General features: G+C 30.9%; 1 protein-coding gene and 1 long non-coding RNA gene across 3 annotated transcripts; both read right to left on the bottom strand.

The window, feature by feature from the left end:
* Window positions 1-802: 802 nt before the first annotated feature.
* LOC133788305 (uncharacterized) lies at window positions 803-7,297 on the bottom strand. 2 transcript variants are annotated; one of them, XR_009873184.1, is made up of 5 exons: window positions 6,667-7,297; window positions 5,853-6,131; window positions 5,085-5,756; window positions 4,584-4,682; window positions 803-4,473 (listed from the first exon to the last, which is right to left on the bottom strand). It is a non-coding gene; the product is annotated as an uncharacterized LOC133788305 (long non-coding RNA). The 2 variants fall into 2 exon arrangements; XR_009873183.1 differs by having other exon boundaries at window positions 4,584-4,941.
* Window positions 7,298-11,395: 4,098 nt separating this feature from the next.
* On the bottom strand, window positions 11,396-12,053 carry LOC133789722 (agamous-like MADS-box protein AGL80). Its single transcript, XM_062227487.1, has one exon. The coding sequence runs from the start codon at window positions 12,033-12,035 to the stop codon at window positions 11,532-11,534; it is 504 nt and encodes a 167-aa protein (XP_062083471.1). The 5' UTR covers window positions 12,036-12,053; the 3' UTR covers window positions 11,396-11,531.
* Between the last annotated feature and the right edge of the window lie 750 nt (window positions 12,054-12,803).

Here is a 12,803-nt window from a genome sequence, read left to right on the forward strand (position 1 = left end):
CACAAGGATTTTTACATGGTTCAGGTTATAAAAGAACCCTAGTCCACGAGTCTCTGGTATTAAGAGGATTGGAAGCTTGTGATGGAAAGCTCCAATAATGTATTCTCAGGCAACGTTTTAGATTGCTTTGAGTACAATATCTTTTCTCTCTAAAAACTGAACCCCTTACAATGAGACTCCCAACCCTATTTATAGAGGCTGGGGTCATTAATACTAATCATCAGTAATTAATACACATTATTCCCATTATTGGGGGATTGATACCAATTTAATGCATTGGACTGCATTGAATAGGGATCACGACCCAAGTGAGATCTGCGGGGCCCACCGCAGAAAGGTACCTACTTTATGGGGAACATGCCCCAAGTGCTTTCAGGGCGTGCTGTAAGTACCTTCTTGTCAAATGGCATAGTGATAGTGCGAATTGTCGAGTTGTATACTCGACAACACTGTTGATGGATCGCCTAAAAAAGTTGTCAGATGATCCTCTAGCGCTGCAAACCCGAACTGGCTGACACCTGGTGCCTTATCTTAGGTCCAGGAACCAAAACCTCGGACCTAGGAGATGACTGAGGGAGGAGAGCCCTCGCCTTAATTTCCTGAGCTGGAGAGTAATCTACTTTTAAGATATCCACAGTCTACCAACTGGCAAAAATAGGCGTTCTCACCCAAAAGGATCTTCCTCCTGAATAGAGCCCTCAGGGGGGTAGCATACTTCGAAGACGTCTATGACCATCTAAGCCAATCATTTTGAGTTGCCACATGTCGGTGGTGAAAATACGGACAACAAAAGACATTCAAAGAGACATCAATTTCTTTATCTAAGAAAGATATTACAAATCTTAAATACTTCAAGAAAATGAGAAATACATACATACAGTCTTTCAAAGTTTCATTATACAATTTGTTTAATGAAACAAGTAAATAATGAAAAAAAAACTATAAACTTGCAAGCTTCAATAGATCACACTCTTTGAACTCCCTTCAAAGACCTGACTGAAATCCCTCCAGTTTCTATCTGAACCAAGCTTTTTCTTCCTCTTCGATCTACAACACCCAACCATATTTCTTCAGCTTCTTCTTCAACCTTGAGTTCCTCTACCTGAAACAAAAATGATTGAACCAAGAACACAAAATTCTAGGGTTTGTCTTTTCAGAGTTAGTTTGTTCTAATCAACCCATTAGTCTATTTATAGTAAGCAACCATCACACGGCCACGTGAGCTTACAACAAACTAACCAATCAAATTTGCGGATAGCACATATAACAAATTGATAAAACAGAAACCAGCTCAAACAAAACAATAGACATAATTTTTTCAAAACAAGACAAAGTCTAAACAGACATTAACAGGGAGTATGTGGCGTTAAGAAAGGAACTTTAGCAAAAGACTAGGGTGTTGAACAGGCTTGGCCAAAACTACTTAGAGGAGGGAAATTCAATTTTTAAAAACTTGTTTGATGATAGTGGAGAAGATTAAGGAAAAGAGTTGGAGTTTAGAGCCTATAAATAAAGCATTGGTGCTCTTCATTTTCACAAAATCAAAGTCATAGCTTCTCTATTTTTCAAAAATTGTTAAGCAATATTATCTTCTCTCAAGTTCTTCTATTTTTGCTCACAAACACTCCACATAGCCGAAACCACCAAGAACCCTAGTGGTGTTCGAATTCTTCTTCTATCTTTCTCTTGTGTTCCAAACCTAGCTTTGTCACTATTACCATCATTATTCCCTCACTTGGCCGAAATATACCTTAGCCCAAGTCATCATTTCTAGCCAAAACATTATACTATTTATAAAGCATCATAAAGTTCAAACCCTATTTATTTCAAAGAAATTTGTTGTTCTCTCAAAGGCTCGGGATATTAGGATTGTGTTATCTTGTTTCAAGGGTTAAGGTTTGGTTTCTAAAAAGGTTTTAGATTGTGAAATTAATTTATATTTTAGGTCCTAATTTTAGTCTTTATTTTTATGTGTAAGGTGTTGGGCGTGATCCACTAGTATTTAAGAGCAATCTCTCTATTCTTTTTCGCCACATTCAAAGTAAGGAAAATCAAATGGATTTAGATTATGACCTTAAGTAAATGTTATGACACTAACATTTCAAGTACAAGAATATAAGTGTGGCTGGACCTAAGTGAAGCTCATATATGGACCTATGTGATGTCCAAAAGTTGTATAATGGATCTAAGTGATGTCAATAGGGCTCAGATGTCCAAACTTTATAAGCACATTATCTATACTTGACTGATTCGTTTATATCTAATATGATTATGAGAATATTAAGTTTATGAATATGACTTTAGAATTGTATGGTTATGTGTGATTGTGATTCTCTTGTATGATAGTGTTATTATAGTAATATGAAGCTTATATGGTATTGTTGAATAATGAAATATCTGTGATATGTATAAATATTGTTTGTATGTTTGTTATGGTTGTATTTTCCTTATTGGGTTTAGAAGCTCACTCCTTATAGTATATCTGTGCATATCAAAATAAGTAAAGAGATAGATGACCAGTGGCGAGTTGGACCTAGATAGTTGCATGTGTATTCGTGAAGGCCATATAGCTGCTAGAAGATCTAAAGCTTATATTTTTGTTTCTTAATTTGTAATTTATTACTCTAAAAATAAATGTTGTTGTATTTCTATTTTTAAGACATCTTTTATGTTGTAAAACTGGGATCCTGTTTGAAGTCGTATATTTTTCAATAAAGGGCAACATTTATGTTTTTATGTTTCAACACTGGATTGTGTATTTATTTTATGAGAAAATAATGGTGTTACAACCATATTGTATCCAATTGTCAAATTACGTTACTATTTTAGTCACAAACATTACAATTTGTTGTGACTAAACATATTTTTGGTCAAAACAATTTTTATCACTAAATATAATAAATTTTGACTAAAATTACATTAGTGACATTACTACAAAAACAGGTTTTCCCGACAGTTTTTATCTGTCGCTATTGAGCAATGACGACAGTCGACTAACTTTCATTTTTGCCTATGCCGGCGTAGGGGTAGCTACGACAACAATTAATAAGTGTCATTGTTGCTGGCTATGCCGACAGTTAATAGGTGTCGCCGTTGCTGGCAGCGTCGACAGTTAATAAGTGTCGCCGTTGCTAGCAACACTGACAGTTAATAGTTGTCACCATTACTGGCAACACCGACAGTTAATAGGTGTCGCCGTTGCTAGCAACGCCAACAGTTATTAGGTGTCACTGTTAATAGAAACGCTGATAGTTATTAGATGTCGCCGTAAAATTAAATTTATATATATAAATAATAATTTTTCAATATATGTTTTTTAAAACTTTTAATTATATTTTAAACAATTAAAGTTTGATATAAATTTAAATAAAAAATTACTCACATAATTAATTATTATTAGCATAACTTGTACCAAAAGCCACCAACAGAAAAGTTTATATATATATACCCTGAATTTGAATAAACATAGCAAAATCAGAAGCAAAGTATCCAACAAAAAATATAAATACATAATATACACTAAAATCAATAAATCTAAAAAAATTAAGCACTGGCACTAAAACAAAAATATACCCTGAAGCTGATAAAATCAATACATGCTAGTCCAAAAGAATGAAACTTAGAATCCAATATAACTATAAATTATCAACCAATATACTAATAATGTCAAACTTTTGTATAACACTTTATACTATTGAACCTAAACGTGATCACAAAAACCAAAAGTGATGTTCAATGTTGTAAATCACCTCACCAAAGACATTAGACAAGGGACAAGAAGAAAACTAACATATGTAAAACAAGAAGTACAAAAGGTTATGCTATATGTGTATGTCAACACGCAACAAGTACATTCATACAAGTATATGTTATAATCAAGTCAATCAAACAAACATAATTCAATTATAGGATAATCATAGACAAGTCTACATAAAATCGAACAACATTTTCCCCATACTAGCAACCAACCATCTGCCAATATCAATTCAAACAACACACAAGTTTTCTTCCTTATCTCCGCAACACACAAATTTCTCAGATCCTACTTCACTAAAACACATAAGTTCTCAACCTTCCGTTATCACCGCAGCACACAGTAACAATCCCAGAACCTACTTCACTATGGATGAATATTTAAGATATTCAAACTCCTCTAACATTTGCATAGTATTAAAATAAAAGTTAGAAGCATACCTCTTGCAAACTGTTGCAAAAAAAAATTATTTGAAGTTTGTCTCAGCACATACACACATTTACAATGTTATAATATATAATGAAAGTGAGTCAAATCTGAATTAAATAATTAAACAATAAGAAAGCAGTGGAAGTGAAAAGGCTTGAAGTAGTGGCCATGGAAAACAAAAGGTGTGTTGGTGTGTTTTTAAATTTTTTGAATTTTCACTTACGATCTACTCGTTCGTCTGGGTTCTGCTCATCTTCATCAAAATCAGGGATATAGAAGTCTGAAGGAACCTGCATAACATACAAAATTTACTCGGCTTCTGTGATACTAAAGCTTCAGTGGAGAAGGTGAAGTTATCAAGCAAAAGACTTCTCAGGCAACTATTTTAGTAGCTACTCACCTCCTGCATTTGAACACTAGGAGCATGTTGAATGTGACGAAGATTCTCCAAGACCTGCACTTTGATCGTACTAAGATATGATTTAGTGTTCGCATTATCCTGCATAATTGACAATCCACACAAGAAAATTAAGAGAAAGCAAGGAAACAAATATATTTAATGGAAAATATAACATTGCATTATTTGACAAAACAAAAGCTAGCTTGTTTGCAGTATAGCAAGGGACAGTATCTATGTGTACAAGAAATATATAATCTCAATAACAAAGAAGTTTTAAAATGACTTATTATGTGCCCATGTGGAATCTTCAATGAATATTCTGGGCCGAAATATAGAATGTAATCCTTAGCTGGGATCTCTGCAAAAAAAAAAATTATAAAGAAAATCTTATAGAATTTGAATAGAACAGAACCCAACATGTTTTCCTACCACAACTATATTGAGGTTGACCACATTTTGAACCAAGATATAAAAGTTAAAAGTGAAGAAGACTTGACATACCATTTGGAAGTTGTGTCTAGAAGAACTCCAGTTTCAACAGTCCAACATCGAGCAACGTTTTCTTTTGTGTATCCACCGCCTCCAGTTTTCTGTCTGATATATATATATAGTATACTTCTGGCAACTCATTCTCATATTTGTCTTATATATAACAATTGGCCTTAGTACTCACATATTCTGAAGAGAAGAGGAATAGAGAATAATTTATAACATAAAGAGAAGAAAACAATATATATACATATATTATTTGTAGAGAAGAAAGAAAAAAAGCCTATTATTGTAGAAACCAAAACAGAACAAAAGCTGGAAATTTCATTGCAAATAGGATCAGAAGCTCCACTAGAAAAAACATGATTGGTTGGTAATCAAGCTTACCTATTTTGAATATTTGTATCTAATAAAAGGGAGATATATAGACATCTACTTAGTTTTATAGAAATGGTTCATATTAACAACGTAAGACAACTGTACTTAAAATATGATATATATATATACATATATATATATATAATTAATCTTATGAGGTATCTGATCCTTTACTCATAGATTCATTCACCATATTTAGTTTTGAGTTTTAAAGCATAGCAAGTTCTCCATTATGCAAACATATTTCAAAAAACAACTCAGTAACTTCTCTCACTTCTCCTTTTGGCTTTGCTTTGATTCCACCAGCTGCATACACATCAATTTATGTTATAGTAACCAACCCAAAAATCTATACCACTTCAAATACCAAAATCAAAATTGAAAACGTTAACAAGTAATAACCTTGAGATTTTAGTTGAATGCATAATCAACAGCACAATCAATGGAAACCTTGAATACATTTTCATCTCTCTTAAGAAGCTCGAAAATGCAGACATCGCCAACTTTCAAATAATTGTCCTTGGCAAAGACTTTCCAACCACAACTAAATTCAGCTCTCCTTTTGCTATAGTTTTTGTGCTTTATTTCAAATTTAATAGACCAAAATCCTCTATCTGGAATCATAAGAATGACAGAACCCTCATTCTTAAGGTGTTCCTTAGCAAAGTTCAATGGTACTGTCTGAAAATATACAAGAAAAATAGCTTATGTTACAATGGTCAAAACTCAGTGCAAAGAATATGGTGGTATTCATTCAAATTAGTAGACCAGTATAACTAATAAAGCTTATCACCAACAACAAAACCACTCAAGATTTGAAATCTTAGACGTTCTTCAACAAAATACTAATATATTACAAATAAACTTGTAGTTATTACTACATAGTTCTACATCATTAAGATGGATGATACATATCTGTCTAATGTTGATATATGTCGAGATATTTGGTTAGGATATTTTAGAAATATCCACTTCTATTTTTCACCACTTATATGCTGGGAATAGATGTGTGACAGTGCCTTCTTTCCCTTGAAAATTGTTATGAACAGATGTAATTTGTCCTGTAATATCTAATATGTTTTGAGTGTTATGATGGGGATTCTCATTGAGAAATGTTCGCCTCTGCAAAAGTATCGCCTTTACCTGAGCAGGCTGCAAAAGGAAAAGGAAAGTGATGGGAAAACTTCTTTTGGAGGGTTAAACCATTCTGATATACCTCTAAAAGATCCTCCAGTAAGTTTTGGCCTTCAGAGCTCGACCAGTGTTCATAAAAATAATGTTCGGAATGGAAGCTACAGAATTTGCGGCAGTAACTTACTTCTCCAGAATGTGGATTCCAGCAGCCATGAAGACGATCTCAGGAGCATAGTTTCAGAGCCAGTGGTAGAAGCTAAGGCACCTGCAGTCAACCTTCCTGATTCTCAGAAGAATAAGAGTTCACAAATGAGTTTCAACCATTCCTTTGCGCCATTGGAATCGGAAGTAAATTTTGCAGCATTTGAACCCGGTATTCCAGTAAAGTACTCTTGGGGTGAAGTTTCAGAGATTCAGTTTGTGCAAGAACATAAACCCCTTATCCACTTAGAGAATGGCTTCACCAAGCTGCCACTACTAGATTCACTGCACCAAGTCCATGTCGAGCCGGTATAGTCAAATTCGGTTTGAGAGGGATGAGAACTGAGACTGAGAGGAGGCGAACGTTGCAGATCGGTGAGAGGGGAGAGGGGAGAGAGGAGAGAGAGTGAGTCGCAGAGAGAGGAGAGGAGAGACGGCTGGTCAGAGAGAGAGAGGGAGGTCGGAGGACACGGATAGGAAAAGAGAAGAGGGAAAAATAAAGAAAGGGGCGGGAAATATTAGGAGGCTGAAATCATTGCTTCATTAAAAAATTCAGACTCTATAATTCTCCAATAACACCTTTTCATTTTTACAATAAGTTTTTATAAAAATTTATTTAAACACATATATATTAATAAAAAAATTATAATTAATAAATTTATATATTAATTTTTTTTACAATATTTTTCTAATTATTAAAATAACTTTTTAACTAATACAAATTTTATAAATGTGTTACGAATAATATAGTTAATTTTATAAATATGTTAAAGAATAATAAATTTAAATTTTTATATAAAAATTATTATAAATAAAAAATTTAATAATATCAAAAATTTAGAAACAAAAAAATTCTAGTTTTAAGAGTTTTTAATAAATACATAATTTTTATAAATATATATTTACATATTTTAATTTATTTTTAAAATTATACTATTCATTATTTTTTTTTCAATATTTTTCCAATTAATAAAACAACTCTTTTTTAACTAATAATTTTTTTTATAAATATGTTAAAGAATAATAAATTTAAATTTTGATATAAAAATTATTATAAATACAAAAGTTAATAATATGAAAAATTTAGAAACAAAAAAAAAGATAGTTTTAAAAGTTTTTAATAAATACATAATTTTTATAAATATATATTTACATAATTTAGTTTATTTTTAAAATTATAATGTACAAATTTTATAAATATGTTAAAGAATAATATAATTAATAATACAGTTAATTTTATAAATATGTTAAAGAATAATAAATTTAAATTTTGATATAAAAATTATTATATATACAAAAGTTAATAATATGAAAATTTTAGAAACAAAAAACATATAGTTTTAAAAGTTTTTAATAAATATATATTTACATAATTTAGTTTATTTTTAAAATTATATTATTCATTAATTATAATTTTAGATTTTTTATTTGAATTTTGGCGACATTTTATGATTGTCGGCGTTAGATTTTTATTAACTGTCGGCATTGGGGTCAATAGCAACAACGTTTAACTGTCGGCATTGGTCTTGAATTAAATGTCGGCGTTGGAGTCAATAGCGACAACATTTAACTGTCAGCATTGGTCTCGAATTAACTGTCGGTGTTGGGGTCAATAGCGACAACATTTAACTGTCGGCATTGGTCTCGAATTAACTGTCGGTGTTGGAGTCAATAGCGACACATTTTAACTGTCGGCATTGATCTCGAATTAACTGTCGGCGTTGGGGTCAATAGCGACAGTCAAGAGCAACGGTGACAGTTATTATCTGTCGGCGTTGGTCTATGTGCCTATAGTTTTTAACTGTCGGCGTAGAGTCCCGCTAAGTAATTACGACAGTCAACAGAGTTGACTGTCGTGGTTGGGTATCAGGATAACCCAATTTTGTAGTAGTGTGATAAGTTGTAATAGTTGCAAGCAATTTTTTGTTGCGACTAAAAGTGACATTTAATTACAAAAAATGTATGTTGTGGGGTTGTAAAGTTGTCACTAAATGATACTTTTTTAGTGATATAAATAATTTATTTATTTATTTTTATATTTTTTAATTCAAGTTTATCTAATCCAATCTAACTTTCCAAACATGACCTTATTTTATAGTACCTTGATAATATTTTGTTAATATAATAATATCTGTGAGGGATATCTACAAATAGTAAATACATTACAACAAAGTTATTTGGCTAGATTACCTGAATAGATTTATTACCATATATTTGACTAAATAGGTAAAACCATAAATGCATTAAATAATTGGCATTAATATTGCAATGTCTTATCTTTTAACATATCCATGTGAATTGTATCCGGTTGTCAATTTACGTTACTTTTCCCTTGAGAAAAATATATTCGTTTATGAGTGTTTAAGTTGTGACTAAATATGATAAGTTGCCAATAAAATTATATTAGTAATAACTTTTTATCATTAAATATGATAAGTTGCCAATAAAATTACATTAGTGATAACTTTTTATCATTAAATATGATAAGTTGTAAAGAAAATTACATCAGTGATAATTTATAAATATTACTTTTTAGTTATAAACCATTTTTTATTGTAACTAAAAGTGAACTCTAATCACACAAAAAATGCATATTGTGACTATGTCACTAAGTGATATCTTTTTTATTTGATGAAATAATCGACTACTTCAGTTTTCTAAATAGGTAAAATCATATTTTATCGAGTTGTCAAATTACATTACTCTTTTAGTCACAAATATTATAATTTTTTGTGACTAAACGTATTTTTCATTACAACAACTTTCATTACTAAATATAATAAATTGTGACTAAAATTATATTAGTTATAATTTGTAATTAAATATTATATTTTAGTTACAAGTAATTTTTTGTTGTGAGTATAAAATTCTCACTATATGATACATTTTTTTTTTAGTGAAATGATCAACTAATTCTTTTTCTTATATTTTTCAATTCAATCTTACTTTTCAAACATGACCTTATTGTATAGTATCTTATTAATATTTGGTAACGAATATCTATGAGGAATATTTACAAATAGTAAATACATTACAATGAAATTATTTGGCTAGATTACCTTAATAGACTTTAATATTTTTATTCTTATTACCATATTTGACTAAATAGGTATAACCATATATGACATATTGAGATTATTGACATTAATATTGCAATGTCTTATCTTTTAACATATTCATGTGAATTGTATCCGGTTGTCAAATTACGTTATTTTTCTCCGAAAGAAAAATATATTAGTTTATGAGTGTTTGTTCTTTGAAATTAATTTGTAGCAAGAATCTAAGAGAACGGTTTTCTTTAGAATTTTTACTGCAGATGCTGTTTTCTTCCTTGATAAAGCCATGTATAACTGACTATGTGAAAAAACTGGTAGAAGTAAACATAATCCAATGTTCGTCCTTGTGACTTATTTATAGTCATTGCAACACATGTAATAGTTGTTTACAAATCTGTAACATGTGTTTACAAATCTGTAACAAATGTTTACAAAAAATTATATTTTGCTTTTTTGTATTACAATTACGTCACACTGTATTTACAATTTTGTCCATCTATATTTTTAATTAAAAAAACTGTATTTTTGTAATCCACAATATTTTTCATCTATATATATATATAAACGTTAATGTAATTTTATAAGTTTTCCAATAATTTTTTTTACATTTGACACCTTTTTATCATCTTAATTTCAAAAATGCCTTGAGTCATCTTAATTAAAAAAATATTGTTGTTTTTACCGCGTTTTGCAAATAATATAACAGTATATTACTTTTTTTTTCTCTTTCTTCTCCATAATTTTTAAAAAAAATTACCGCCACGTCATTGGTCGTTTAAGCTTAAGAATTGTATCATTGTGACCTACTCTTCAATGTAGTTATTTTGAAATGTGAGAAGCATATGTTTTCTTGCCGTCACTAAAATTAAAAGCAACAATTTGGTTGCTTATGATACCAATTAAATAATGATTAGTTAAATTTCTACAAAAATCTTTATTTTAGTTAATTAACTCCAAGTTTATCTATAAAATTTGCCTCATAATTTCTATAATTTATGAAAATTAACTTTGTATCTGCTTTTTAATTTATTTAAGTAAAAATTAAATCAAAGAGTCTAAAAATGTGTACTTATACGATTTACCTTATGCTATGATTTTAAAATTTACATTAGTGTAGTGGCTTTTAGTTTTTATAATACTTGTACGATTAAATCTTATAAAAAATATTGTTTCATTGATGCTCGGTCACAATTAATAAAAGGCGTTGAAATTCTGAGAATTATATATAAGACCATGAAGACAACAAAATCCAATTTCTTAACAACAACGTTGAACGAGAAACAACATAAAGACACAACACTTAGATTACATAATTAAAAACATGAAATGTTAAACAAAAACACAACAAGATAAGAACATAGCCAAATGGAAGAAAAACAACTCCAAACACAAATAACACAATAGATCTAGGAAAACACAAAACACAAAATAATAATCATATGATTAAACGACATAGTTTATTTATATGGGAAGATTCCATTATATATCCCAATTGCTGTTGTCCCCAAAAGGAAAAATCATGTCATCTCCACCAAATCCCATAATATTATTATTATTATTGTTGTTGTTGTCGTTAGCTTCATTTTGAGGTTTGGCGAAGTTAGCCATAGCAGCATCAACTGCAATAGCATTCCCTTCCTCAATGAGATTTTTATTCAGGACTGGAGTTGTGGCTGCTGCTGGCTTAGGCTTAGCCATCCGAGTACGGAGACTTGGTATTCTTGGCTATTTGCTCCATCCTCTTGTTGATGTCCTTCAAGCTCTGGTCAATGATCCAGGTGAGATCATTCAAATCCTGGATAGTCAAGCCTTGAAGGTTGGTATTACCTATAAGATTGGTGTACATGACTTGGATCAGCTCCTTCTCATGGTTGTCTCTCTTGAGTCTTTTCACCTGCTCGTTCACCTTGCCAATCCTATACCTCAGGAACGCTTCTTGGTTCACCATCTTCTTGGTTTGCTCAATCTCTGACATGTTGTGGAACCTTGCTATGACTCGGTGGACCTCCTCCATCGACGGGAACACCTCTGGCTCATTATCATTAGGGCCGTACATGATTGCACAAGCGTCAATATCACACAGCGTGCTCAGCTCGCTCACCTTCTTCATCAAACCCTTCTTTCTCTTCTTGAAAGTGGTTTTTCGAGCGGTGTCGTTTGTTATGTAATCCAACTTCACCTTCTTTCTTGTCATGGTGGCTAGTTGAGCCAAGACAGACAGAGGAAGAGAGACCAAATTGAATGTGTGTTCTTTCTGGTTTGCTTGAGTCTCTATTTATACACAAATCTCATAGAAGGTAAGGTAATGGTGGTGTTTTAATGTGGGTATAATTGTAAAAATAAGGTAACTTATTGATTTTTGACATCTAGAGGAATTTATTGTCAATTGGGCTCTTAGTGAACATGTATAAAATTGTAGCATAACTAAACAAGGATTAGTTTAGAGAGAAAAAAAAAAGGTATTCGATAATGTTTACATATGATGATAAGGATAAATAATGTATTAATATTTGTGATTGAATATTATTTATAAGTATTACATGAATCTATCGTATAGATTTTGGTGTGCATTTTCCGACAAGTTTGTATGTATTAACTCCAGCTTATTGGTAGGCGTTACTCCAACAAATATGTAAGTACCGATCGACTCCTACTTACAAATATATGTAGGCATTAAGTCAATAATCATTAGTAGAAGATTGAAGTTCCACCCAATTTTTTCTTAATATTTAGTAAATTAATCATTTATTTTTACTCATTTTTTTGGAACAAAAAATAACAATTGAACCCTCTAAAAATATATACAATTTAACTCTATCGCAAATATACATGATATCATCATATTAGTGTATTCTTATGTTATGAAACATATTATAATTTATAACGGATCACAATTTTGTTGTAGCACTGATAACAATTATCATCACGTGGTTAATAATATATGTATAAATAACATTAGTAA

Source organism: Humulus lupulus, chromosome 7 (genome assembly GCF_963169125.1).
Source record: "Humulus lupulus chromosome 7, drHumLupu1.1, whole genome shotgun sequence".
Lineage (NCBI taxonomy): Eukaryota > Viridiplantae > Streptophyta > Magnoliopsida > Rosales > Cannabaceae > Humulus > Humulus lupulus.